This window comes from Dendropsophus ebraccatus, chromosome 9 (genome assembly GCF_027789765.1).
Source record: "Dendropsophus ebraccatus isolate aDenEbr1 chromosome 9, aDenEbr1.pat, whole genome shotgun sequence".
In the NCBI taxonomy this organism is placed as follows: domain Eukaryota; kingdom Metazoa; phylum Chordata; class Amphibia; order Anura; family Hylidae; genus Dendropsophus; species Dendropsophus ebraccatus.
In genome coordinates this window covers 119,084,880-119,110,451 of record NC_091462.1, presented here as the reverse complement: position 1 = coordinate 119,110,451, position 25,572 = coordinate 119,084,880, and the positions used below count along the sequence as shown (strand labels likewise).

General features: G+C 46.8%; 1 protein-coding gene across 1 annotated transcript; it reads right to left on the bottom strand.

The window, feature by feature from the left end:
* Positions 1-13,858: 13,858 nt before the first annotated feature.
* LOC138801938 (taste receptor type 2 member 39-like) lies at positions 13,859-14,746 on the bottom strand. The gene has a single exon (XM_069985034.1). The coding sequence runs from the start codon at positions 14,744-14,746 to the stop codon at positions 13,859-13,861; it is 888 nt and encodes a 295-aa protein (XP_069841135.1).
* Positions 14,747-25,572: the final 10,826 nt, after the last annotated feature.

The window sequence follows — 25,572 nt, the reverse complement described above, 5'->3', positions numbered from 1 at the left end:
CTTGCGGAGGCGTTGGGCTTCTTCTAGCTTGTAGGTTCAGTTCTGTTTATATTCTTCGGAATTTGACTAATGCAAATCCCATGTTCCTTCTTACTGGTTCAGTGGGAGACATGGAAAACCTGACTCACTAAAAATAAACTAAATTACCATAGACGCTCAGAATAATAGGGTGGAGGACATGTATGACACAAGCTGCAAAGGGCAGGTGTCCTGCTGACCTGCTGATAGTCCACTATTGTGCAGGAGATGCTGAGAATGAAGATCTCTTACCTTCATCCTCTGAGCTGTTCCAGTGCAGTTTGTTGTATCCTCCAGGGTCCAGTAAGACCATTAGAAGCACTGGGGCACCATTAGGAGCACTGCCCCTTCCCCCATAGCATCGTTTATATGGGGTCAGGACAGGTCTTACCGGACCTAAATGACTAACTGCACCAGAACGGCACAGAGGATGAAGGCTAGAGACATACCTTCATCCTCGGCATCTCCTGCACAATAAGGGGAGCAGGTTAGATTTGTTGGCCAATGACTCAGAGAACCCCCTAAAACCAGCATGTATCACTGAGGGCAAGATGTCTCGTACGCTTGTGTCTGAATGGAGAACAAGACCTACACACTTTAACTGAGGCATCAGGTAGACTTAGGAGGAAACCTCGTCTTCCATTCATAATAAGTGATAAGCGAACATGTTCGTATGTTTGTACAAACATGATGCTAATTGTTCGTGTTTGCCGATGACGAAGAATTTGTTAGATGATCGAAATGGTTATAACGATAATTTTCAAACATATTCTAACTTTTGAACGTACGCCATTGTGTAATTTTCGCTTTGTGCCTGATAATATGTACGTATGTGCGTAACTCTAGACTGAAACGTACGTAATTTGTACGTAAATGAAGGCAAATGAAATACGCATTTGCGTAATTTACACTTGGCACCTGATCTGTATGTGCGTAGACCGAAACGTATGCTTCTACTGTATGTTCGGTATTTGTTTGTGAATGTTCGGCGAACACGAACCGATCACAATTTTATTTTTTTTATGTTTGTGTTCGGGATCCGAAGGGATTATGGGGATCTTTGCTCATCACTATTCCTAATATCAGTCCTGACAATAATCACTTAGATCACTAGAATTTCCAGTATTCCGGGATGACAATGATTCAAGCAGTAAAGCTATGACCTGGTGCAGGATTAATGCACATCCCATCTTATTGATGAATCAGAAGATGAATCGGAAGAATGAGTACAAGAAGAAGAGCAACACCAAAGACAAGATTAATTAGAAGAAGGAGAACAAGAAAAAAAACAAAGAGAAGACTAATCAGAGAAATAAGGACAAGATGAAGAAGAAGAAGAACAACAACAACAACAACAACAACAAAGAGAAGACTTATCAGAAGACTGAGGACAAGAAGAAGAAGAAGAAGTAGAGCAACAACAACAAATAGAAGACTAATCTGAAGACTGAGGACAAGAAGAACAACAACAAAGAGAAGACTAATCAGAGAAATGAGGACAAGAAGAAGAAGAACAACAACAACAACAAAGAGAAGACTAATCAGAAGACTGAGGACAAGAAGAACAACAACAAAGAGAAGACTAATCAGAGAAATGAGGACAAGAAGAAGAAGAAGAAGAACAACAACAACAAAGAGAAGACTTATCAGAAGACTGAGGACAAGAAGAAGAAGAAGAAGTAGAACAACAACAACAAATAGAAGACTAATCTGAGAAATGAGGACAAGAAGAAAAACAACAACAACAACAACAATTGAGATTGAGATCTATGCTCTATAGGCGGTTCAGATCAGGGTCGCCATGCAGCCCCACTCTGAACTCCTTTAACGACCGCAGGGCGTAAATATACGCCCGTGGTCCTTAAGGGGTTAAGAGTGAATTGGGTCCCGTTTAAGAGCAACTTGGGTCCCTTTAAGAGCGACTTGGGTCCCTTTAAGAGTGACTTGGGTCCCTTTAAGAGCAACTTGGGTCCCTTTAAGAGCGACTTGGGTCCCTTTAAGAGTGACTTGGGTCCCTTGACTGGCACCATACCATCCCTACAGTGATGAGGAGAGCAGGCACTGCCCATCACCTGCCCCCATACCATCCCTACAGTGATGAGGAGAGTGGGCACTGCCCATCCCCTGCCCCCATACCATCCCTACAGTGATGAGGAGAGTGGGCACTGCCCATCCCCTGCCCCCATACCAACCCTACAGTGAGGAGGAGAGCAGGCACTGCCCATCACTTGACCCATACCATCCCTACAGTGGTGGGCAGCATCAGTCTTTGGGGGGACAGGGAGACTGATCAGGGAGAAGGGAAAACTGAAAGCTAAGACAACAAAGAAGATGCTTAGGAACAACTCTGAGACTATTCTGAAGTGGCCCAGACAGAGCCCTGACCCCAATGGAACATATCTGGCGAGACCTGACTATGATGTCCAGATAAGAATCGCCGAACAGCCACTAATCCAGATGTAAAACTTGTGGCCTCATAGTTGAAAAGACTGGAGAAGAAATCACTGACAAAGGGGCTGTACCCAATGCAGAGGACCCGCCCTAAATACTAATGGTGATGGATATTATAGGGAATATAAAGATTTCTACCATCCTTTCCTCATATCTCAACATGGGGCATTGGGGCAGAATGATGAGGGCAAGGAGCAATATAACAAAATGTAAAGAAGGGGACCGGGGTTGAAGGCTTTCCGGATGGATCGTAGACTCACAAGACCCACATTGAGCGCAGCAGATGTATTTCAGTAAATGCCGCTAAGAAGGAATAAACATGGAGACACACGTGAGGCACATGCGCCCCCAAGCTTCCTTTAGTCTGAAGTCATCATGAATGAGCAGAATTGACTGTACTGGGCTGAATAGAAAAATTAACATAAGGAAGACAATATCTAGTAACGGAAACAACAAAAACCTTACAAAAAATTGCAAAGTCATGACCAAAAAGAAGCAGAGATAAAAGAACATGAGATGCCCCAAGGTGCTGACTGCCCCATGATGAGCGCCAAGCCGGGCGCTGACATCAGTTCCCATATGGGAGGATATGTTATTAATGTGCTGACAGAGGGAAATGATAGCAAACCCCACACTGACCACCATAATCAGTAGAGAGCCCAGGCCACTGACATAAAGAACCAGGTAAAAGCTCTCTGGGAATGCTGCAGTCTCTGTCCTATTGGAGCTGTAGATGATGGGAGCCTGGAGGACGTCACAGAGCATGGTGCTGAGCAGGCTTCCACATAGACAAGTGAGCTCCACCACCGCTATGGCCCGTGTCATGATAGCATCAATCTTCATCTTCATCACAGAGAGACAGAGGGACTGGAAATGTGCAATTTTAATAAAGCAGAAGACGCAGAGGCAGGTGGTCAGCCACGAACAGGACGCACTACTGTACAGGGTCAGTGAACTCACCACAACCTTCATGAAAGTACGAAAGTTAACATCAAAAAGCCTGGCTGAGATTGTAATAGGCATCATGGTGGAGAAGCAAAAATTGGAGACACTCAGCGCACACAAGAGCTTGTTTTTTGTGTCCATAGTCTGTTTTCTGATATAGTCTTTACAAATGGTGAACAGGATGAAGGAGCTTGTGCCCACCCCAGCCAATGTGAAGAGAGAGATGAAGAGGAGACCAACCACGGACCTCATGTCCATCTCTGTGACCAGGCAATGAGAAGTCCGGCCAAGGCTCTGATTGACCCTGGTGCAGGAACCGATGGCAGCCATCTCAGCTCTTTATTTAATGCCTCCTGTGTGTGACCTCCAATCAGGTGTGAAACCTCCAAAAAATGTGATCAAACTCACAATCACATTTAACTATTCAGAGTAAATGGAGGAGACCAAACTGTGGCTGATATTCTATGGTCCAGTCAGGTATAGGAGTGATTGCCACCAGTAATTATAGGCCAGCCGTTAGCACTAATGGGAAATGACTAGTCTTGTGCCTTGGTGCCCCCCGCAATTTTACAGTCCAGATTGGTAGCGATCCTGCATAATCCAATGAAAAGACCACCATGAAGAGCCAAGCTCACCGCCCACTACATCTCCCCAACTGTTTTTAATTCTCAGTTCTCTACCATGTGTCTTCACAGCCAGCACTGACTATGGATGAATTGTGAGCGTGACGTAGTTATCTTTGATGCTACCAAGGATATTCACCTGGTTAAGGAAATATGCAAACCCTGCAGCTCTCGACTTACCCCGAGCTGTGACTAAGACCTGGAAGACTCATCTGCTCTATGTCCAGATTGATGAGCACCAGGGACAGTCATTTGCAAAGGAAATGCTAACTTCTATGTAATGAATCTGCTGGAATGGGCAAGGCTCTACCAGGAGAAGTGTAGCTTTGCATAGTACTTTCATACCTTGTTTTACAAGTAAAAAACAGGCTTAGTTCTTAGAATATGAAAGTAAAAATGGAAAATATCTGAAGCTTGAATGAAAGCACAAGCACTGGTCCCAACAGTGTCCTGCTCCATACCTTCTGGTGACATAATATAATAAAATGAGTGTTCTCTGGTCTTGTCCTTGTGACCAGAGCCTTGATGTCAGAGGTTTACCAATACCATGCTATCTCCTCACATATAGCTCCAGCGGGTCTAGGTTCACAGTGTCCACATGTGTCAAACATTTAGATACATCTACTGGCAATAGAGTAAGAGCCATATTACACCAATCAAATTGAAACAATAATCGTCTTTTTTAAATTCAGACAATGACCAAACGACCAACGAGAAACTGTTTGTTAGCTGCAGACACCAAAATCCTAGTTAATTGTTTGCGAATCGTTAGCTGTGATTCTGCATGGTTCCTTCATATGATGGGATCAGATGGAGTGAAGGACCGTAGTAACGGCAAAATCAGCTTATGCGAATTTCGGGTCAAATTCTTTAATGTCCGTAAATCGAATCTTAACAAATTTCAATAAAACAACCAAACTACAGTATAGTAGCTACAATACTGAGACTATTACAGAAGGGTAAACTTATTAACGCATGTTCTTGTAAAAGTGTCAAAAATTTGAAAATCACAATAAAAAAAGAGTCAATCAGCCAGTCTAAAAAAAAACAACTTGTATAACACAGTAGGAGTGGAGCGCGAGCACTGAATAGGTAAGACGGAAGCTCCAGTCACTGATCCCAGTAAATTGGTATAACTCTATAGGAGTTTTGAGCAGTCTAAAGGAGAGTACAGTGCCCAGTAAGTAAATATTATAGACTGTGTCTTCTCTGGTCCCAGTAAATTCCTATAGGCTCCCAGTTACTTGGTAAACTGGACACTTGGTTGGCAGCTCCAACAAACAATCCCCCAGAATCAGCCAACCGATCCTATCCTCTCTCCTCTCCTCTCTGTCCCTTTATCGTTCTGTTAGTCTCTCCTTGCTCTGTTCTAACTGCCTGCTGCCATACTGCGTTTTCCTCTCCTTCTTTCTTCTCTGTCCCTATATTGTTTTGTTATTCCCTCCCTCCTTTCCTTTCCTCTCCTCTCTGTCTCTATATAGCTGTTAGTCTCTCCTATCCTCTCCATCCCTATATCGCTCTGTTAGTCTCTCTCCTCTCTGTCCGTATATAGCTCTGTTAGTCTCTCCTCTCTCCCTTTATCGCTCTGTTAGTCTCTCCCTCCTCTCCTCTCTGTCCCTATATCACTCTGTTAGTCTCTTCTTTCTGTCCCTATATCCCTCTGTAAATCTCCCCTTTCCTCTCTGTCCCTATATCCCTTTGTTAGTCTTTCCTCTCCTCTCTGTCCCTATATAGCTCTATTAGTCTCTCTCTCCTCTCCTCTCTGTCCCTATATCCCTCTATTAGTCTCTCCTCTCCATCCCTATATAACTCTGTTAGTCTCTCCTCTCCGCCTCATATCCCTTTGTTAGTCTCTCCCTCCTCTCCTCTCTGTCCCTATATCCCTCTGTTAGTCTCTCCCTCCTCTCATTTCTGTCCCTATATCACTCTGTTAGTCTCTCTTCCCCTCTCCTTTCTGCCCCTATATCTCTGTTAGTCTCTTCCTTCTCTCCTCCCTGTCTCTATATCATTCTGTTAGTCTCTCCTCTCTGTCCCTTTATCCCTCTGTTAGTCCCTCTCTCCTCTTCTCTGTGTCCTTTTATTGCTCTGTTAGTCTCTCCTATCCTCTCCTCTATGGCGCTATATCACTCTGTTAGTCTTTCCTCTCTATCCCTATCTCTCTTTATTTCTCTCTCTCCTCTTGTTCCCTATAGCCCTCTGTTAGTCTCTCCTTTCCTCTCTGTCCCTATATCACTCTGTTAGTCTCTCTTCTCCCTCCCTATATCACTCTTTTAATCTCTCCCTCCTCTGCCTTCTTTCCTTGTATCACTCTGTTAGTCTCTCCCTTCTCTTCTCTCTGTCCCTATATCTCTCTGTTAGTCTCTCCTCTCTGTCCCTATACCACTCTGTTAGTCTCTCCTCTCCTCTCTGTCCCTATATCGCTCTGTTAGTCTCTCCTCTCTGTCCCTATACCGCTCTGTTAGGCTCTCCTCTCCTCTCTTTCCCTATATTGCTCTGTTAGTCTCTTCTCTCCTCTCTGTCCCTATATCACACTGTTAGTTCCTCCTCTCCTCTCTCCCTATATCTCTGTTAGTCTCTCCCTCCTCTCCTCTCTGTCCCTATATCTCTCTGTTAGTCTCTCCTCTCCTCTCTTTCCCTATATCACTCTATTAGTCTCTCCTCTGTCCCTATATCTCTCTGTTAGTCTCTCCTCTCTGTCCCTATATCGCTCTGTTAGTCTCTTCCTGCTCTATTCTAACTGCCTGCTGCTATCCTTCTCTCTCCTCTCCTCTGTCACTATATCACTTTGCTAGTCTCTCCGCTCTGTCCCTATATCCCTCTGTTAGTCTATCATCTCCTCTCTGTCCCTATATCTCTCTGTTAGTCTCTCCTCTCTTTTAGTATGTCACTCTATTAGTCTCTCCTTTCCTCTGTCCCTATATATCTCTGTTAGTCTCTCCTCTCTGTCCCTATATCGCTCTGTTAGTCTCTTCCTGATCTATTCTAACTGCCTGCTGCTATCTTGCTCTCTCCTCTCTGTCACTATATCACTTTGCTAGTCTCTCCGCTCTGTCCCTATATCCCTCTGTTAGTCTATCATCTCCTCTCTGTCCCTATATCACTCTGTTAGTCTCTCCCTCCTCTCCTCTCTGTCCCTATATCCCTCTGTTCGTCTCTCCCTGCTATGTTCTAACTGCCTGCTGTCATCCTGCACTCTCCTCTCTGTCCCTTTATCACTCTGTTAGTCTCTTCTCTCCTCTCTGTCCCTGAATCACACTGTTAGTCCCTCCTCTCCTCTGTCCCTATATCTCTGTTAGTCTCTCCCTCCTCTCCTCTCTGTCCCTATATCTCTCTGTTAGTCTCTCTTCCCCTCTCCTCTCTGTCCCTATATCTCTCTGTTAGTCTCTCCTCTCCTCTTTCCCTATATCACTCTATCAGTCTCTTCTCTCCTCTGTTCCTATATCTCTCTGTTAGTCTCTCCTCTCTGTCTCTATATCACTCTGTTAGTCTCTCCCTGCTCTGTTCTAACTGCCTGCTGCCATCCTGCTCTCTCTTCTCTATCCCAAAATCGCTTTGTTAGTCTCTCCGCTCTGTCCCTATATCCTTCTGTTAGTCTATCCTCTCCTCTCTGTCCCTTTATCACTCTCTTAGTCTCTCCCTCCTTTCCTCTATGTCCCTTTATGCCTCTGTTAGTCTCTCCCTTCTCTCATTTTTGTCCCTGTATCACTCTTTTAGTCTCTCCCTCCTCTCTGACCCTATATCTCTGTTAGTCTCTACTCTCTGTCTCTATATCCCTATGTTAATCTCTCCCTCCTCTCTGACCTTATATCTCTGTTAGTCTCTCCTCTCTGTCCCTATGTCCCTATGTTAGTCTCTCCTTTCTCTCCCTATATCTCTCTGTTAGGGTAGTATTACACGGGCCAACCAGGGCCCAATAATAACTGTAAATGAGCGCTGATCTGCTGGATCAACGCTCATTTACTGGGCCTATTACACGGCCCGATAATCATTTAACAAGGGCCGCAAGGACAACTCCATACATTACCTGTCCATGTTGCAGGACTCCTCTTGCGCTCTGCTTCTCCCCGGGTCCCGCACGCTCCAGCTTCAGAGCAGCCTGTCTCAACTGACAGGCCGCTCAGCCAATCACTGGCCGCGGCAGTCCCGTCCTGTGATTAGTTGAGCAGCCTGTCAGCTCAGACAGGCTGCTCTGAAACTGGAGCGTGCGGGACCCGGGGAGAAGCAGAGTGCAAGAGGAGTCCTGCAACATGGACAGGTAATGTATGCACTTTGCATATCGTCAGCCTCCGGCTGCGCCCAACAACTATAGGTCCGAACATATATCAAGGATCAGCCAATGATTGTTGTCATCGGCTGTTCGTTGTGTTTATCACAAGAAAATCGGATAGGGCCGATTCGGCTGATTATTGTTTTATACATATGCAGCATAGATCAATGAGATAGGCACTGGATTACTTCCGGCTGCTGCAGCCAAAAGCAACCGAGTGCCAATCCGGGATCAGCGCCATTACGGCACAGACCCCAACCCTAGTCGGACGTGTGGATCGGACATTGTCCCGGAGGAGCGATCCACCCCACTAGACACCAGGGAACGGCTGCATCAGGTAATCGGATGCAACTGTCATCCTTGACAGCTGCATCTTATTACCTTATTAGCCTGCACAGCGATCGGACCGTGCCCGCTAATAGCCACGGTCCCGGGATACATGCTGCACCCAGGACCCCGGTGGTTCAGAGCGTGGCCACCGCGCGGCCCTGCTCTGAACACATTTAAGCGGCCCAGGACGTACAGGTACTGTACGTCCAGGGTCGCCTAGGGGTTAAGAGAAGCTTTAACTCTTGATACCCTCCCTTTAAGAGCGACTTTAGTACAGTCCCTTTAAGAGAAACGTTGGTACAGTCCCTTTAAGAGCAACTTTGGTACAGTTATTAACTGTAATTTTGCATTCCTTCCCTGTAATTCCACATTCACTCCCTGTAATTTCTGATTTGTTCCCTGTGATTCTGCATTCGTTCTCTGTAATTCCGCATTCATTCACCATAATTCCACATTCGGTCACTAATCGTTCGCTGTAATTCCGCATTTGTTCTCTGTAATTCCATATTCGTTCCCTGTAATTCCCCATTCGTTCGCTGTAATTCCGCATTTGTTCCCTGTAATTCCACATTCATTCATCATAATTCCACATTCGGTCACTAATTGTTCGCTGTAATTTCGCATTTGTTCCCTGTAATTCCGCCTTCGCTCCCTATAATTCCGCATTTTATCCCTGTAATTCCGCATTTCTTGCCTATAATTCCGCATTTGTTCCCTGTAGATCCGCATTGATTCCCTATAATTCTGCATTCGTTTGTTGTAGTTCCACAATTGTTCCCTGTAATTCCGCATTCGTTCGCTGTAGTTCCACATTTGTTCCCTGTAATTCTGAAATTGTTCGCTGTAGTTCCACATTTGTTCCCTGTAATTCTGCATTCGTTCCCTGTAATTCTGCATTTGTTTGCTGTAATTCTGCATTCTTTCCCTGTAATTTCTCATTTGTTCCCTGTAATTCCGCATTTGTTCCCTGTAACTCCGCATTCATTTGTTGTAATTCCACATTCATTTGTTGTAAATCAGCATTCGTTCGCTGTAATTCAGCTTTCGTTTGCTTTAATTCTGCATTCATTCCCTGTAATTCCACATTGATTCCCTGTAATTCTGCATTCGTTTCCTGTAATTCCGCATTCATTCCCTGTAATTTCTCATTTGTTCCCTGTAATTCCGCATTCGTTCCCTGTAATTCCGCATTCATTTGTTTTAATTCCACATTCATTTGTTGTAAATCCGCATTCGTTCTCTGTAATTCAGCTTTCGTTTGCTTTAATTCTGCATTCATATCCTGTAATTCCACATTGATTCCCTGTAATTCTGCATTAGTTTCCTGTAATTCCGCATTCGTTCCCTGTAATTCCGCATTTGTTCACTGTACTTCCACTAATCGTTCAGTGTAATTGCACATCGTTCCTTCATTTGCTGGGATCAGATGAAGTAACTGATCATAGTAATAACTATCGTTCTGTGTAATATGGTGAACGGTGAATGGTGTCTACAGGGCCATCACCAGGACCGTGTTTTCGTTTCATCTGGGGCTCCAAAATGGACAGAGTGAAGCGCTCCGTTATGTACAAGGAACCCCGCAAGGGCGAAAAGGTGTTCCAGATATCCCTACCTTGTTGCGGGCAGCCTTTGTATGTGACTGTGTGTGGAGGACTCTGCAACAGAAGAATGGCTCTGCGGGCAGGTCCATGTCTCGCCTGTTCCTCCTCCCCCTCTGGAGGGGTCTCAGCTGGGACAAGTGGGACAGCTCCATCCCTTACAACTGGCACACTCCCTGGTTCTACGGAGATGTCGTCAGGTTTGTGAGGGAACATCAACTGGAGGGACTCAAGCCCGACTTGTGGAAGCCAAAAACTGTCCACTGTTTGGACTAATGTGGCTTCGGCAAAGTTGACCAACGGGCACAAGGACTTGCCTTTGAGGTCATTCATGCATGCCCGCAACCTGTGCAACACGTGGTACTGCCCCTGGTGCCCCTTCGTGGAGGAAACATCTTTGCACCTCTTTTGGCAGTGTCCGTTTGCTCAGGTCCTGTTGGACGCCCTGGGACTTGAACTCAGTGATAGTGTGCCCAGGAACAGGCTAACGCACTACGCGGTGCTGTACGGCCTGTTCCCTGGGAATTTCGGCGATGAGGCAACCCGGGAGGCCTGGCGCCTTATGAACTGTTTTAAGGACGCTATATGGCTTGCCAGGAACCGCCTCATTTTGGTCCACAGCCTGCTCAGAGACTATTCCATCATGGACAGATCGGACCAGGAAGAAGAGGATTGATACCCCTCTCCTTCCCCCTCTCCCCTTGTGTTGTGTTGTCTTTCAATAAAGCTTCGGGCCTGTGATTTCCCCTCCCTACCCCCCTCTTTCCCACCCCCCTTACCCCATCACTTGTCTGTATTGCTTTATTGTTTGTTGTTATAGGATTGTTAAGGTATGCGGGAATGTTAGTGTATCGGGTGGTATGATGTATAGCGTAGGGAACCTGTGCTGTATGTTGTACCATGGTGCTGAGTATGTATTGTCTTATTTATTGGGCTGAGCTGCGTCGCAGTTTATGTATGCTTGACGACGACTGATTGTCATAAAGATATTTTCAATAAAAAAATAAATAAATGGTGACCGATTTCAGGCCAAGGATAAACAAGATCGATCGTTAATTGTTAAAAATTGCTTGGTCTGATAGGACGCTTAGTCTTAGTCTGAATGTCTATAGCTAAAATTACAATACAAATTTCTTGCTTTGGTCTTCAATGGGTTTTCCAACTTAAACTTACCTGTCTCCTATCCACAGGATCACTGGAAGTCCGGCCTCTGTGCGCCTCAGGGTCTCTAGATCGGCGCCCTGACCCCTTTGTTAGTAATGGAGCTGTGGGTCAGTAAAGCACTTGCCTCTTTCCAGTTGCTCCATAGAGAATGAATGGAGTTGCGGGTCATGCGCCGAGCCATGGCTCCATTTATAACAAAGGAGCTGACATGCAGATCTATAGATCCCCGGGGGCACGGAGGTTGGATCCCCTCACCACTTCCCATGTTCTCATACTTTTCCCCTATCCTAGATAGGGACAAGCAAGTTTATACTAAAAAAAACCCTTTAATGTAAGACAACTACTATGGCAGCGACATTTCCAGTATATACAGAAAGTCATACATCATTCATGTGAATGAAGGACGGACAGAGTGCCCAGCGTGCAAATATAATGAACATCACAATAAAATGCTCCAGCTGTGTCCTGGTACAACTCCTGCTTCCAGATCTACTGGTTGTTGTATGGTTGCAGAGCTGGTATTCTGTTTCTTTTTCGTGTTCAGAAGGTGGGAGCGGTCGGGATACTGTTAGGGTCTTATAGACAAAGCGATTTTTAATGATTAATGATGAATGATAACAAATGACATTGTTTATCATTAACCTGAAATCAAGTGGCAACCGCACATGCTGTCTGGAGCGTCACTGGGCAGGAGAAAGGGATTAACTATACAGTCCCTTTAAGAGCAACTTTAGTACAGTCCCTTAAGGAGCGACTTTGGTGCTTACGCTTTGAGTGACCTGTGTACTGTTCCTTTAAGACCAGCTTAAGTACTGTCCCTTTTAAAGAGACTTAGGTACCCTCCTTTGAAGACCAGCTAAAGTACTGACCTTTTATAAGCGACTTGGGTACCATCACTTTAAGAGCGACTTGGGTACTGTCCCTTTTAAAAGCGGCTTGGGTACCGTCCCTTTAAGAGCAATTTGGGTACCGTTCCTTTAAGAGCACTTGAGTACCATCCCTTTAAGAGCAGCTTGGGTACTGTCCCTTCCAGAGCGACTTGGGTCCCATCCCTTCAAGAGCTACTTGGTTACCTCCCTTTTATGAGCGACTTTGGTACCTCTGCTAACGTCACTGACTCAGCTCTGCTACATAGTGCGGGTATCTGCTCTGCTACACGGCTAGCTCAGTTCTGCCACGTAGTACAGGTATCGACTCTGCTACACGGCTGCCTCAGCTCTGTACGCAGTGCGGGTATCGGCTTCGCTGCACAGCTGCCTCAGGTCTGCTACGTAGTGCGGGTATAGGGTCTGCTACATGGCTGCCTCAGCTCTGCTACGTAGTGCATGTGTCGTCTCTGCTATGTAGTGCGGTAACGTCTCTCCTACATGCCCGGCTTAGCTCTGCTACTTTTTTGACTGAACTCTGCTACGTCATGCGGGTATCGGCTCTACTTCTTTACTGACTGAACTCTGCTACTTATAATGGTAAAGATCATTGCTCGGTTACCATGACAATCTTACTCATGTCAGTGAGACAAAATCGTTAAGGACCTTCCATCTTCTACATCTTCTATTCGCCAATATTGGACATGTGACTGTGGACATGTGACTGTGATTGTATTGCAGGCAGCCGTGGGATGTAGAGTGGTCATGGTTAGGGCACGAGGGTGGCACAGCTGAAGGACCATAATAATAAAGTAGACTTAATATGAGAAACAGACAGCCTGTTCTGGGACACTGCAATAGCCTATTGTATATAGACCCCAGAATACAGCCCCCATGCATATAGGCCCCTAGGATACGGCCCCCAGGTATGTAGACCCCAGGATACAACCCCCCTGTATAAAGACCCCAGGAAACAACCCCCTTGCATATAGACCCCAGGATACAGCCCCCTGTAAATAGACCCTAGGATACAGCCCCCCTGTATACAGACCCCAGGGTACAGCCCCCTTATATATAGACCCCAGGATACAGCCCCCTTGTATGTAGACCCCAGCATCCAGCCCCTTTGTATATAGACCCCAGGAGTGGTGTTTGTCCTCTTATCCTGTCTCCACCTCACTGTAGTAATCCCCCCACAGGCCCCCATCATTCACCCACCATATACACATTTTTTGGGGGTGTCTTTTTGACCATATTAAGGGTAAAGCTACAAAGCAGCACCATATAGGCGCTTGCTGATACCCGAGAACTACCCCATGTGTTATATCTGCTACAAACAACATCTGAGGATCTGCAGAGAGAAGTGCAGGAACAGGGCGAGGGGAGTATGTGGCCACCAGCTCTTCTGAAAATCTGGACCATCTCCTTCCCATTCCAGGAAGGTTGGTGACTCTCATATATAACCGGCATCATGGCGGCTCCAACAATGACTCCACCAGGTGATATGACATTTTTGGATAAAATATAACGTGGGCTCACTACAACACTGAGCCTTTCCTTTATTTGTTCCTGTACCACAACGTGACTGACACTTCATCAAACACGTAGTGGATCCGTCGGCCCACCACAGCCCCACATCTGCTTCCAGGACTCTCTAAGTCTTGGGTTTCCATGGATTAGGATGACAGATTGCACTGGACTGAATGTGAGCAGGATGATCTTATACGTGCAATCCCTCCAAACACCTGGAAGATTTATGAGATAATCGGCGACCAGCAGCAGAAAGAAGACTATGTAGAAAGCCACCAGATACTGCATGGTCCTCACAACCCCCTGGTGAGCCTCCAGATTGATGGTCCCAGCAGTGGAGAGGTTTCTCCTCATCCTGTGAATGTGCATCATGACAGAAGCCATAATACACGTGAAGGTGACTATCATGAGTGGATAGGATACAAAGTTACCAAGGTACATCACATCATAAAAGCCACCGGGTGATAATTCATCATCCGTGGTGTTGGTTGAGGTGACAGTCTCCAGCAACAGCTCCATAAAGTTCCCACCTAGAGATATGACCTCCACCACCACTATCATCCATGGGATCAGAACATCAATGTGGTCCTTCAACCTGGAGAGATATCTGGACCTGAGGTGCGCCACTTTGATGTAGTAGAAGAAGCAGAGACAAGCCATCAGCCAGGAGCAGGAGCTCATACAGTACAAGGTCAGCGTGTACAAGAGCACATCAGTGTAGGCATTCAATGGAAGCGAGAAAACGTCACAAACGATGGAGGTGAACAGCATGATGGGATACGCCAGATTAGAGACGCTCAGTGCCATGAGGATCTTATCTCTGGTGCTTATCACTTGTCCTTTAGAAAAGTTTCTTAAAATATCAAACACAATGAAAGAACTGGAGAGCATCCCGGCTACAGCTTCCAGGAGCGATATCGCCAGGACAGCCAGGGAATCTGTCTTTAGAGCCATAGATGTGAGAAGATCCTGGTGTGTCCGGTCTTTGCTCCGGTCCAGGGCTCCAACGAGAGCAGCTGTGTCTATGAGAGTGATCTACGCGCCGCAGCTGCAGCCGCAGGCTCGCTCACCTGACTATAATTGCTATTTTATACATTTTCCTGATGTCACACCTTTCTCTATTTCCATTTCTTTTGCATGACCATTTGCCTAAGTATTCAATTACACAAGTATACAATTTTTATTATACAAAAAACAAACATCACATCGCTGGAACTCACATCCGGCTATCCTTAACCCCCCCCTTTATTAAACCCATCTTACTTACACCACCAGCAAACTCCCCCTCCTTACCCATTAACTCCAATGACTCTCCTGCCATGACAGCCTCTTTATTAAAATGCTTCAAAAATGAACAAAGTAAATAACAGAAAAAACAATATAAATCCGGTCTAGGGAGGTCTGTCCAAGGACCATCCAGCAACTCTGCTATGTAACTGGAATGGCACTTCCCTTCCCCGGGTCCTAACCCAGTGAGAACCACACTGTACCTCCACAATTAACAGTCAAGAAGTGGGGGAGTACCATCCCCCCCCCCCCCCCCCCCCCCGTAGAATAACTCCACCTTGATTTGCCCTTCAAGACCTCCCTACCACAGACTGTCATGACAATAAAAAAAATGAAAAGCCCCCCACCCTTACACCCATACACCACAACAGACTATAACTAGGGCGGGAGGCTGAATCGGGCCCGATGGCAACTGGAACTTCGCTTCTTCTCCACCCCTCCACCACTTATAGGAAGACTAGCCTAGCAACTCTGTCTTGCCCCCCCCCAACCTAAACTTAACCCCTAACTGCCTCAACTCTTTTGTTTCTTTACTAGGTCTAAGGTGTGCAGGGCCGGATGGAGAGGGGCTTATAACTGCTGTCACGGCCGCGGCGGCGTCCCGTGCTCCGGGCCGCCGCCGCGACCTCTCTCTGCCCCATGCAGCCGCCGGGGTCCTTGTGCAGGGACCCGGCACTGCTACTTGTTCGGCCCCGGGGGGCGCCTTACCTCGCCCCGCTCCTGTCTCCGTATATGCCTCCTAGGGCGCGCGCGGGCTGTCTCAGATTTAAAGGGCCAGTCCGCCCCTAATTGGAAGTTGCACTAATCACTCCCTATAAATTCCAGCACTGCCCCACTACAGGTGTTGGAGCCTCTACATGCTTCCCTTAGCGTTTGGCCCAGCTCCCTGTTGTTCCTGACCTTAGTCCTTGTTCCTTGTTCCTGTCCGCAGTCCTTGTCCCTAGTTCCTGCCCGCTGCCTTCCCATTGTTCCTGAGTCCTGTCCGCCACCTGCGATCACGCCTACAGACCTCTGCCTGCATTATCTCCTGCCTACTGCTCCTGCCACGAGAGAGAGGAGGAGGTCCGGCAAGAACGGCGACTAAGCCTGCCCCGTCGCCATCACCGCCTAGCACCAGTTTTCCAGAATCCTGTTGCTCCTGTACCCCAGTCGACTCCTGAGGTTCCAATGCAAGTAGAACGAGTTTGCCTGACTCCTCATGAGAGGGCTCGCCGACTAGAGCTGAATCTCTGTCTCTATTGCGGTGGCTCTGATCACTTCCGGCAGAGATGTCCCCAACGTCCTCAGTGTCCGGGAAACGTTCGCACCTAGGTCCAGTAGGAGAGGCCTCCCTAGGTGTGAATGCCACCTCTCCAAGATTGTCTATGCCAGTTTCCATCCAGACACCCTCAGGACAAATTCACCAGACCACTGCCTTCATCGACTCCGGGTCTGCGGGCAGTTTCATTGCAGCTACCTTGGTCCAAAGATGGCGGCTACCCGTGATCCAGCTAACCCGATCCCTGTCTATCTCCTCGGTCACGGGCGAGACTCTTGCTGAAGCTGTGCTCTACCAGACTGCACCTCTAGTCCTCCAGGTGGGCGCTTTACATCAGGAGAAGATCTCCTTCTATGTCTTGCGCCATTCCTCTTCCGACATCCTGCTGGGTCTACCTTGGCTGCAATTACATACCCCTAAGCTAGACTGGAGAACCGGGAAGATTCTCAGTTGGGGTCTGGACTGTCTTAACCGGTGTCTGAAGCTTCTTCAGCCCAAGTGCTCTGTGACCTCACCTGACTCCGTCAAGCCCCTACCCGGCCTACCGGCAGAATACCAAGACTTGGCTGACGTCTTTTCTGCCAAACAGGCGGACTCTCTACCCCCTCACCGGACATATGATTGTCCCATAGACCTCCTTCCTGGAACTTCTCCTCCACCAGGTCGGGTGTACCCTCTCTCCATGCCCGAGACTGAGGCCATGTCTTCTTACATCCGGGAGAACCTACAGAAGGGTTTCATTCGTAAATCCACGTCCCCTGCTGGCGCAGGATTCTTCTTTGTGCAGAAGAAGGACGGTTCTCTTCGCCCATGCATAGATTACAGGGGCCTAAATAAGGTGACAGTCAAGAACCGTTACCCTCTTCCACTTATCCCTGAACTATTTGACCGTCTCCGTGGAGCCAAAATCTTCTCTAAGCTGGACCTCAGGGGAGCGTACAATTTAATCCGTATTCGTGAAGGAGACGAATGGAAGACCGCTTTTAACACCAGAGATGGGCACTACGAATACCTGGTCATGCCATTCGGCCTATGCAATGCCCCAGCGGTTTTCCAGGAATTCGTTAACGACATCTTCCGAGACCTCCTCTATGTCTGCGTCATTGTCTATCTTGACGACATTTTGGTCTTCTCCCCTGACCAGCAGACTCACGTGACACAAGTACGTCAGGTCCTACGAAGGCTACGGGCCAATCATCTGTACGCCAAGCTAGAGAAGTGCATTTTCCATCAGCGCAGTCTTCCGTTTCTTGGGTATATCGTCTCCGACCAGGGTCTACAAATTGATCCGGCCAAGCTCTCAGCTGTTCTCCAGTGGCCACGTCCTGTGGGACTCAGAGCTATCCAACGCCTCCTAGGATTTGCCAACTACTATCGGCAGTTTATCCCACACTTCTCTACCCTGGTCGCACCCATCGTGGCTCTCACTAAGAAGAAGGCGGATCCTAGGCATTGGCCACCTGAGGCCGAGCAAGCCTTCACTAGCCTAAAGTCAGCCTTTGCTTCTGCTCCTGCGCTAGTTCGCCCGGATGCCACCAAGCCGTTTTCACTTGAGGTCGACGCATCTTCAGTAGGCGCTGGAGCCATCCTCTCGCAAAGGGAAGCATCAGGCAAAACCCGAACCTGTGGGTTCTTCTCAAAGACTCTCCCCTGCCGAGAGGAACTATACTATTGGCGACCGAGAACTCTTGGCGATTAAGTTGGCACTGGAGGAGTGGCGTCATCTCCTAGAGGGGGCTAGGCATCCGGTAAATATCTACACGGACCACAAGAACCTTCTCTACCTCCAATCGGCCCAATGTCTCAATCCCCGGCAGGCCAGGTGGTCGCTTTTCTTTTCACGTTTCAACTTCATTATCCATTTCCGTCCGGCTGAGAAGAACGTGAAAGCCGATGCTCTCTCCCGAGCATCTGACGTCATGGGACAAGAGGACTCTCCTCGCCACATTATACCTCCCGATCGCCTAGTGCCAGTCGCCACATCCACTCTTCAAAGATTGCCTCCCGGTAAGACCTATGAGTGCCCTGCTCTTCGAAGACGGATCTTGAAATGGGGTCATTCCTCTATGGTGGCCGGGCATCCGGGAGTTCTAAAGACCGGGCAACTGATCTCCCGCCACTACTGGTGGCCTATCCTACTCCAAGATGTCAAGGACTTTGTGGCTTCCTGTACCATCTGTGCCAGAAACAAGTCCTCCCGTCAAAAACCTGCCGGCCTACTTCAGCCCTTGCCAGTTCCAGACCGCCCCTGGTGCCATATAGGCATGGACTTTGTCACAGACTTGCCTCTATCTGCAGGTAACACTGTCATTTGGGTTGTTACTGACCGCTTCTCCAAGATGTCCCACTTCGTGGCTCTTCGTTAGCGATCCCCGGCAATAATGCCGATTCCTATAATAGTTAATATTTAATTAATAAAACACATTTTGGTTCTAATAAAGTTATTTTTGTTGTTCAATAGCTTAATTAAAACTAATCCATATTTTTGCAATTAAATATACTGTAAATAAATAAATATATATATATATACATTTATTTATATATTTATATTTCTATTAACAGTATATTTAATTGCAAAAGCATGGATTTGTTTTGATTAAGCTATTGAACAACAAAAATAACTTTATTAGAACCAAAATGTGTTTTATTAATTAAATATTAACTATTTCAGGAATCGGCATTATTGCCGGGGATCGCTAACCCCGGTAATACCGATCCCTGTAATATTGATTCCCTGCTTTCTCAGGGAGCAGTAAACTTTATTAAAATAGCTAAATAATTGTTTAGCTGTTTCAGTAAAGTTAATTTAGATGCGAATATTCGATCACATATTTGATTAAACTCAAATCTTTTGAATACTGCGGTATTCGAGTGAATAGCTATTCGATCAAATACTATTCGCTCATCTCTAATTAATACATACACAGAACTTTTGTGCATAATTGTATAGAATTGTTAAAGAGGTGTTCTCTTCTTGGCACCCCTGTGTCCTTTCCCTCTCACTTCCTAAATCGGTTGCGGGGGGGGGGGCTGCAGGGGAAGCGAGGAGATGGCGCATCGTCATGTTGTCGTTATGTCGGTGGTTGGAATACAGCGCAGCCAGTGGTGGTATAGTCGTGACTAGTTATGATCGAACAGTGAACCGTAGTGGTGTTCGGTTTGAGGTTCGACTCGAACACGAACCCCATTAAAGTCAATGGGAGGTGTAATACCTATACAGGTGAGGAGAAGCTGGAATTACAATCCAGAAAAATAAACTGGATACATGGAACAACTTAGTGAAGAAAATTTAGCTCTAAGAATGACAGAAAAAAAATTAGGAGGGTAAAATACTTCATTCCTTTCAATGGATAACTGAGGTAGCAGAGTTGAGAGAGTGACATAGTGGAGTTGAGGTACTAAGGTAGTTATCTAGCAGAGTAGATGTAGCAGAGTTGAGGGGGCAGTGACATAGCACAGTTGAGATAGTAAGGTAGTGATGTAGCAGAGTTGAGGCGGCAGTGACGTAGCAGAGTTTTGGCAGTAGTGACGTAGCAGAGTTGAGACAGCAGTGGCACCAGTTGTAGTTCACTCAGCTTTCCTAGCATGTTGTATAGTAGTCAGTATAATGGAGGTCTCTCAGCTTTCCTAGCATCTTGTATAATGGAGGTCACCCAGCTTTCCCAGCATCTTGTATAGTAGTCAGTATAATGGTGGGCACCCAGCTTTCCTAGCATCTTATATATTAGTCAGTATAATGGCGGTCACCAAGCTTTCCTGGCATCTTGTATTGTATTCAGTATAATGTTGGTCACCCAGCTTTCCTAACATCTTGTAAATAAGTCAGTATAATGGGGGTCACCCAGCTTTCCCAGCATCTTGAATAGTATTCAGTATAATGGCGGTCACCCAGCTTTCCCAGCATCTTGTATAGTAGTCAGTATAATGGGGGTCACCCAGCTTTCCCATCATCTTGAATAGTATTCAGTATAATGGCGGTCACCCAGCTTTCCCAGCATCTTGTATAGTAGTCAGTATAATGGGGGTCACCCAGCTTTCCCATCATCTTGAATAGTATTCAGTATAATGGCGGTCACCCAGCTTTCCTAGCATCTTGTATAGTAGTCAGTATAATGGAGGTTACTTAGCTTTTCTAGCATCTTGTATAGTAGTCAGTAAAATGGAGGTCACCCAGCTTTCCTAGCATCTTGTATAGTAGACAGTATAATGGTGGTCATCCAGCTTTCCTAGCATCTTGTATAGTAGTCAGTAAAATGGAGGTCACCCAGCTTTCCTAGCATCTTGTATAGTAGACAGTATAATGGTGGTCATCCAGCTTTCCTAACATCTTGTATAGTAGTCAGTATAATGGAGGTCACCCAGCTTTCCTAGCATCTTGTATAGTAGTCTGTATAATGGGGGTCACCCAGCTTTCCTAGCATCTTGTATAGTAGTCAGTATAATGGAGGTCAACAGCTTTCCTAGCATCTTGTATAGTAGTCAGTATAATGGAGGTCAACAGCTTTCCCAGCATCTTGTATAGTAGTCAGTATAATGGAGGTCACCCAGCTTTCCCAGCATCTTGTATAGTAGTCAGTATAATGGGGGTCACCCAGGTATCCTAGCATCGTATATAGTAGTCAGTATAATGGCGGTCACCCAGCTTTCCTAGCATCTTGTATATTAGTCGGTATAATGGGGTCACCCAGCTTTCCTAGCATCTTGTATAATGGAGGTCACCCAGCTTTCCTAGCATCTTGTGAAATGGAGGTCACCCAGCTTTCCTCGCATCCTGTATAGTACTCAGTATAATGGAGGTCACCCAGCTTTCCCAGCATCTTGTATAGTAGTCAGTATAATGGAGGTCACCCAGCTTTCCTAGCATCTTGTATAATGACGGTCACCCAGCTTTGATATTGGAAAGATGGAAAGTAGGGATGAGCTAACTTTTGAAAAGTTTGGTTCTGTTCGATCTGACAAACTTTTGTGAAGTTCGGATTTATATGAACCGAACCTAAAATGATCCTTGCTATAACGGCTGAACAATAGCAGCTACAATAGTGGGAGTGTCATAGGGTATAGTTTCGTTTAGTTGCAGTTGCTATTACAATGAAAAAAAGTGGAAAAAATCAAAGCGCAAAGATAGTAAAAAAAATAGTGAATAAAAAATAATAATAATAATAAAAAAATTAAAAAAGTTGAGGAGGAGGAGGTGGCAGCACTTGATTGCACCCAGGACAGTATAGTTGAGAAGAGACAAGTTGAGGAGCAGGAGGAGGCAGCACTTGATTGCACCCAGGCCATTATTGTTGAGAAGAGACAAGTTGAGGAGCAGGAGGAGGAGGCAGCAGCAGCACTTGATTGCACCTAGGCCAGTTTTGTTGAGAAAAGACAAGTTGAGGAGCAGGAGGAGGTGGCAGCACTTGATTGCACCCAGGCCAGGATAGTTGAGAACAGACAAGTTGAGGAGCAGGAGGAGGCAGCACTTGATTGCACCCAGGCCAGTATTGTTGAGAACAGACAAGTTGAGGAGCAGGAGGAGGCAGCACTTGATTGCACCCAGGCCAGTATTGTTGAGAACAGACAAGTTGAGGAGCAGGAGGAGGAGGCGGAACTTGATTGCACCCAGTCCAGTATAGTTGAGAAGAGACAAGTTAAGGAGCAGGAGGAGGCAGCACTTGATTGCACCCAGGCCAGTATTGTTGAGAAAAGACAAGTTGAGGAGCAGGAGGAGGAGGCAGCAGCACTTGATTGCACCCAGGCCAGGATAATTGAGAACAGACAAGTTGAGGAGCAGGAGGAGGCAGCACTTGATTGCACCCAGGCCAGTATTGTTGAGAACAGACAAGTTGAGGAGCAGGAGGAGGCAGCACTTGATTGCACCCAGGCCAGTATTGTTGAGAACAGACAAGTTGAGGAGCAGGAGGAGGAGGCCGAACTTGATTGCACCCAGTCCAGTATAGTTGAGAAGAGACAAGTTGAGGAGCAGGAGGAGGCAGCACTTGTCTGCACCCAGGCCAGTATTGTTGAGAACAAACAAGTTGGGGAGCAGGAGAAGGAGGAAGCAGCACTTGATTGCACCCAGGCCAGTATAGTTGAGAAGAGACAAGTTGAGGAGCAGGAGGAGGCAGCACTTGATTGCACCCAGGTCAGTATTGTTGAGAAGAGATAAGTTGAGGAGGAGGAAGAGGCAGCACTTGATTGCACCCAGGACAGTATAATTGAGAAGAGACAGGTTGAGGATGAGGAGGAGGCAGCACTTGATTGCACCCAGGCCAGTATTGTTGAGAAGAGACAAGTTGAGGAGCAGGAGGAGGCAGGACTTAATTGCTCCCAGGCCAGTATTGTTGAGAACAGACAAGTTGAGCAGCAGGAGGAGGCAGCACTTGATTGCACCCAGGCCAGTATTGTTGAGAAGAGACAAGTTGAGGAGCAGGAGGAGGCAGGACTTAATTGCTCCCAGGCCAGTATTGTTGAGAACAGACAAGTTGAGCAGCAGGAGGAGGCAGCACTTGATTGCACCCAGGCCAGTATTGTTGAGAACAGACAAGTTGAGGAGGCAGCTTCAGCAGCTCTTGATTGCGCCCAGTTATGTTTCCAAATAGACAATTGACTGTGGGGGCACTAGTAGGAGTAGTATTCTTTTGGACCCAGAAGGGCCTAGTACAGAGAACTAAAGTTTGAAGCTAAGAATATGCACGATTGTAAAAATCATTCTTTAAACATGACAAAATGTTGATGTAGAGTTCAGCACAGGACAGTCAACGTTAAAAAACACCCCCTCTAACATTACACCTAGTCTAGTAGGATACGGATACGGTAAAATATACAGAGAACCTCACCCACAGAACGCATGAGGTGAAGAAAGGACATTTAAAAAGGCACAGATTCAAGAAGGCTTTACCCCAGCTCCACTATCCAAAAATACGTGTCCAATTTTCATGAAATTGACACCTCACTGGCACTTGCTTTACAAATTGACGCAACTACTCTGGTGTCAAACCTGTTGAATCTGGGCCTATGGCTGTTGGCAAGACACACACACACACATATATATATATATCTTTGTAATACCAGTTTGATGTCCTAACCGGGTGTAGCGCCCAACCGAATGGATGTATGCTTTTGTGTTTTTTTAGTGCTTTCACCAGCTGGCTTAAAGGATAAGTCCGGGCAATTTATACGTTTCTGGGTCAAGTAAGGGTACAGAAAGTTATTGATTGCCTGGACTTAGGGTAGGGGAAAAAACCCTGATGGGGTATGGGAGTGACCTCCCCCCCTCGCTTTGGTCACTCCCAAAAATCCTCACCCTATGGGTACCTTCACATGTGACTGCGGGTCTGCTGACATACCTGACATACGCAGTACTGCGCTGAACTGGGTATTTGCGTCCAGCCCGATAGTACTGAAGGTGGCAAAAAATCAGCCAATGATGCGCTGTGGATTTTAGGCAGCAGACAGTGGCGTAGCTACCATAGAGGCAGGGAAGGCAGTTGCTATGGGGCCCCTGTGGGGAGGGGCCCAATGTACAGGGAAGATAAGAGCCTCCTGTGTCCTTTTGCTTAACCCTTTATGTCCTGCAGTGTGTAAGTGATCCAGTGTTCTCTTACATGCTGTAACACAAAAAGGGTTAATAAGCTAAAGACAATTAGCTCTCTGCCTCACTGCTCTGATAACCCCTGACCTCTGCAGGAGCTCAGAGAACAGAAGTCAGAGGTTATCAGTGCAGGAGTAGTGAAGGAGAGAGCTAATTGTCTTTAGCTTATTAATCCTTTTTTGTGTTGCAGCATGTAAGAGAACACTGGGTCACTTACACACTGCAGTACATGAGGGGTTAAGAAAAAGGTAGTCTGCTCCTGCCCCTATGTATATAACCATGAGGCTCCTAATAGGCTGTTAAAGTTAAATACGGTGGATGGACAGAACAAGCAGACATTGGCTTTCTCCTCTATATAACATACATACATTGTATAGTGTGTAGGGGAGGGGGGCTCCATACAGTTTTATTGCTATGGGGCCCCATGAATCCTAGCTACGCCCCTGGCAGCAGAGAACCCCAAAAAAGTCTCCTGTTGTAAAGGCCCCGTAAATAAGGCAAGTTAACCTGCCTTTCAGCAACTGTTTGTGGAGGTGTTTTATATCACAGTTGAAGGACAGCAGCCTCCGTGATATATACCCCATAGACAGCCTTATTCCACGCGTGACTGCATGAGAGGGAACATTACAAGTACAAGTTAAATTAAGGATTTTTACGTTGGGCACATATTTATGATATTAAGTATAATTTCTTGGACACACGGTTTGCCATGCAAGATGGGTAACTGATGACTTAGTCATTCATATCAAGCAGGGGGGGTGGTATAATCCGATGTAATCCAGGCACGATTCATTTTAAAAAAAGTCAGCGTCTCCACACTGTGGCAAGAGAGCCTCGTTCTTTGTGGTGTTATGATGTTACCTGCCACACTGAATACCCTCTCTGACGCCACACTACTGGCTGGGCAGGACAGCAGAGCCAAAGAAAACTCTGCCAGTTGAGGCCAAATGTCCAGTTTTTCTGCCCAGTACTGCACGGGGTCGGTGACACTTTGGGGCAGGGTACAATCCAGGTAGGCAGTGACCTGAGGGCTGAGCTCATGCTGGTCCAGTCATGAGTCTGGTGTTGTGTCCCCTCTTTAGCAGCTGGCTGCATGAAATCGCTCATCAGGGATTGTAGGCTGGAGCGACTTTTCACGCCTCCACTAGTGGTGGTGGGAGTGGAGCGCGCTGGTTCGGGATGTTGTCGGGAAACCTGGCTGGTCTCGCTGGTAAGTTAAGACCAACTGACTGGTGAGTAGGTCCCGGTAGAACACCAGTTTTGCCTCCCTCTGTGATGGCGGAAAAAATTCAGCCATTTTGCGGCAGAAGCGAGGGTCCACCAGGGTGGCCAGCCAGTATTGGTCCCTCCTTTGGATGTCAACAATCCGGCTGTCATTCCAGAGACACTCCAGCAGACACCTTGCCATCTGCACCAAGGACAATGAGCGCTTCTCCTCTCCACTGTCCTCGGTATAGTTCCAGGGTCTGCTGGGGTCTTCCTCCACTTCCTCTACCACCTCATCCTCCATCTCCTCCTGTGATCGAGAGGCAGAGAAACCAGGTGGTGGTGTGCGGAATGGCTGGGCGTAGACATCTTCCTCCTCCTCAACTTCCATCTGCACTTCATCCAGCTCTGGGCTCAAGGCGATGTTCAGCCTTGGAGTTGTGGCCTGGGAAT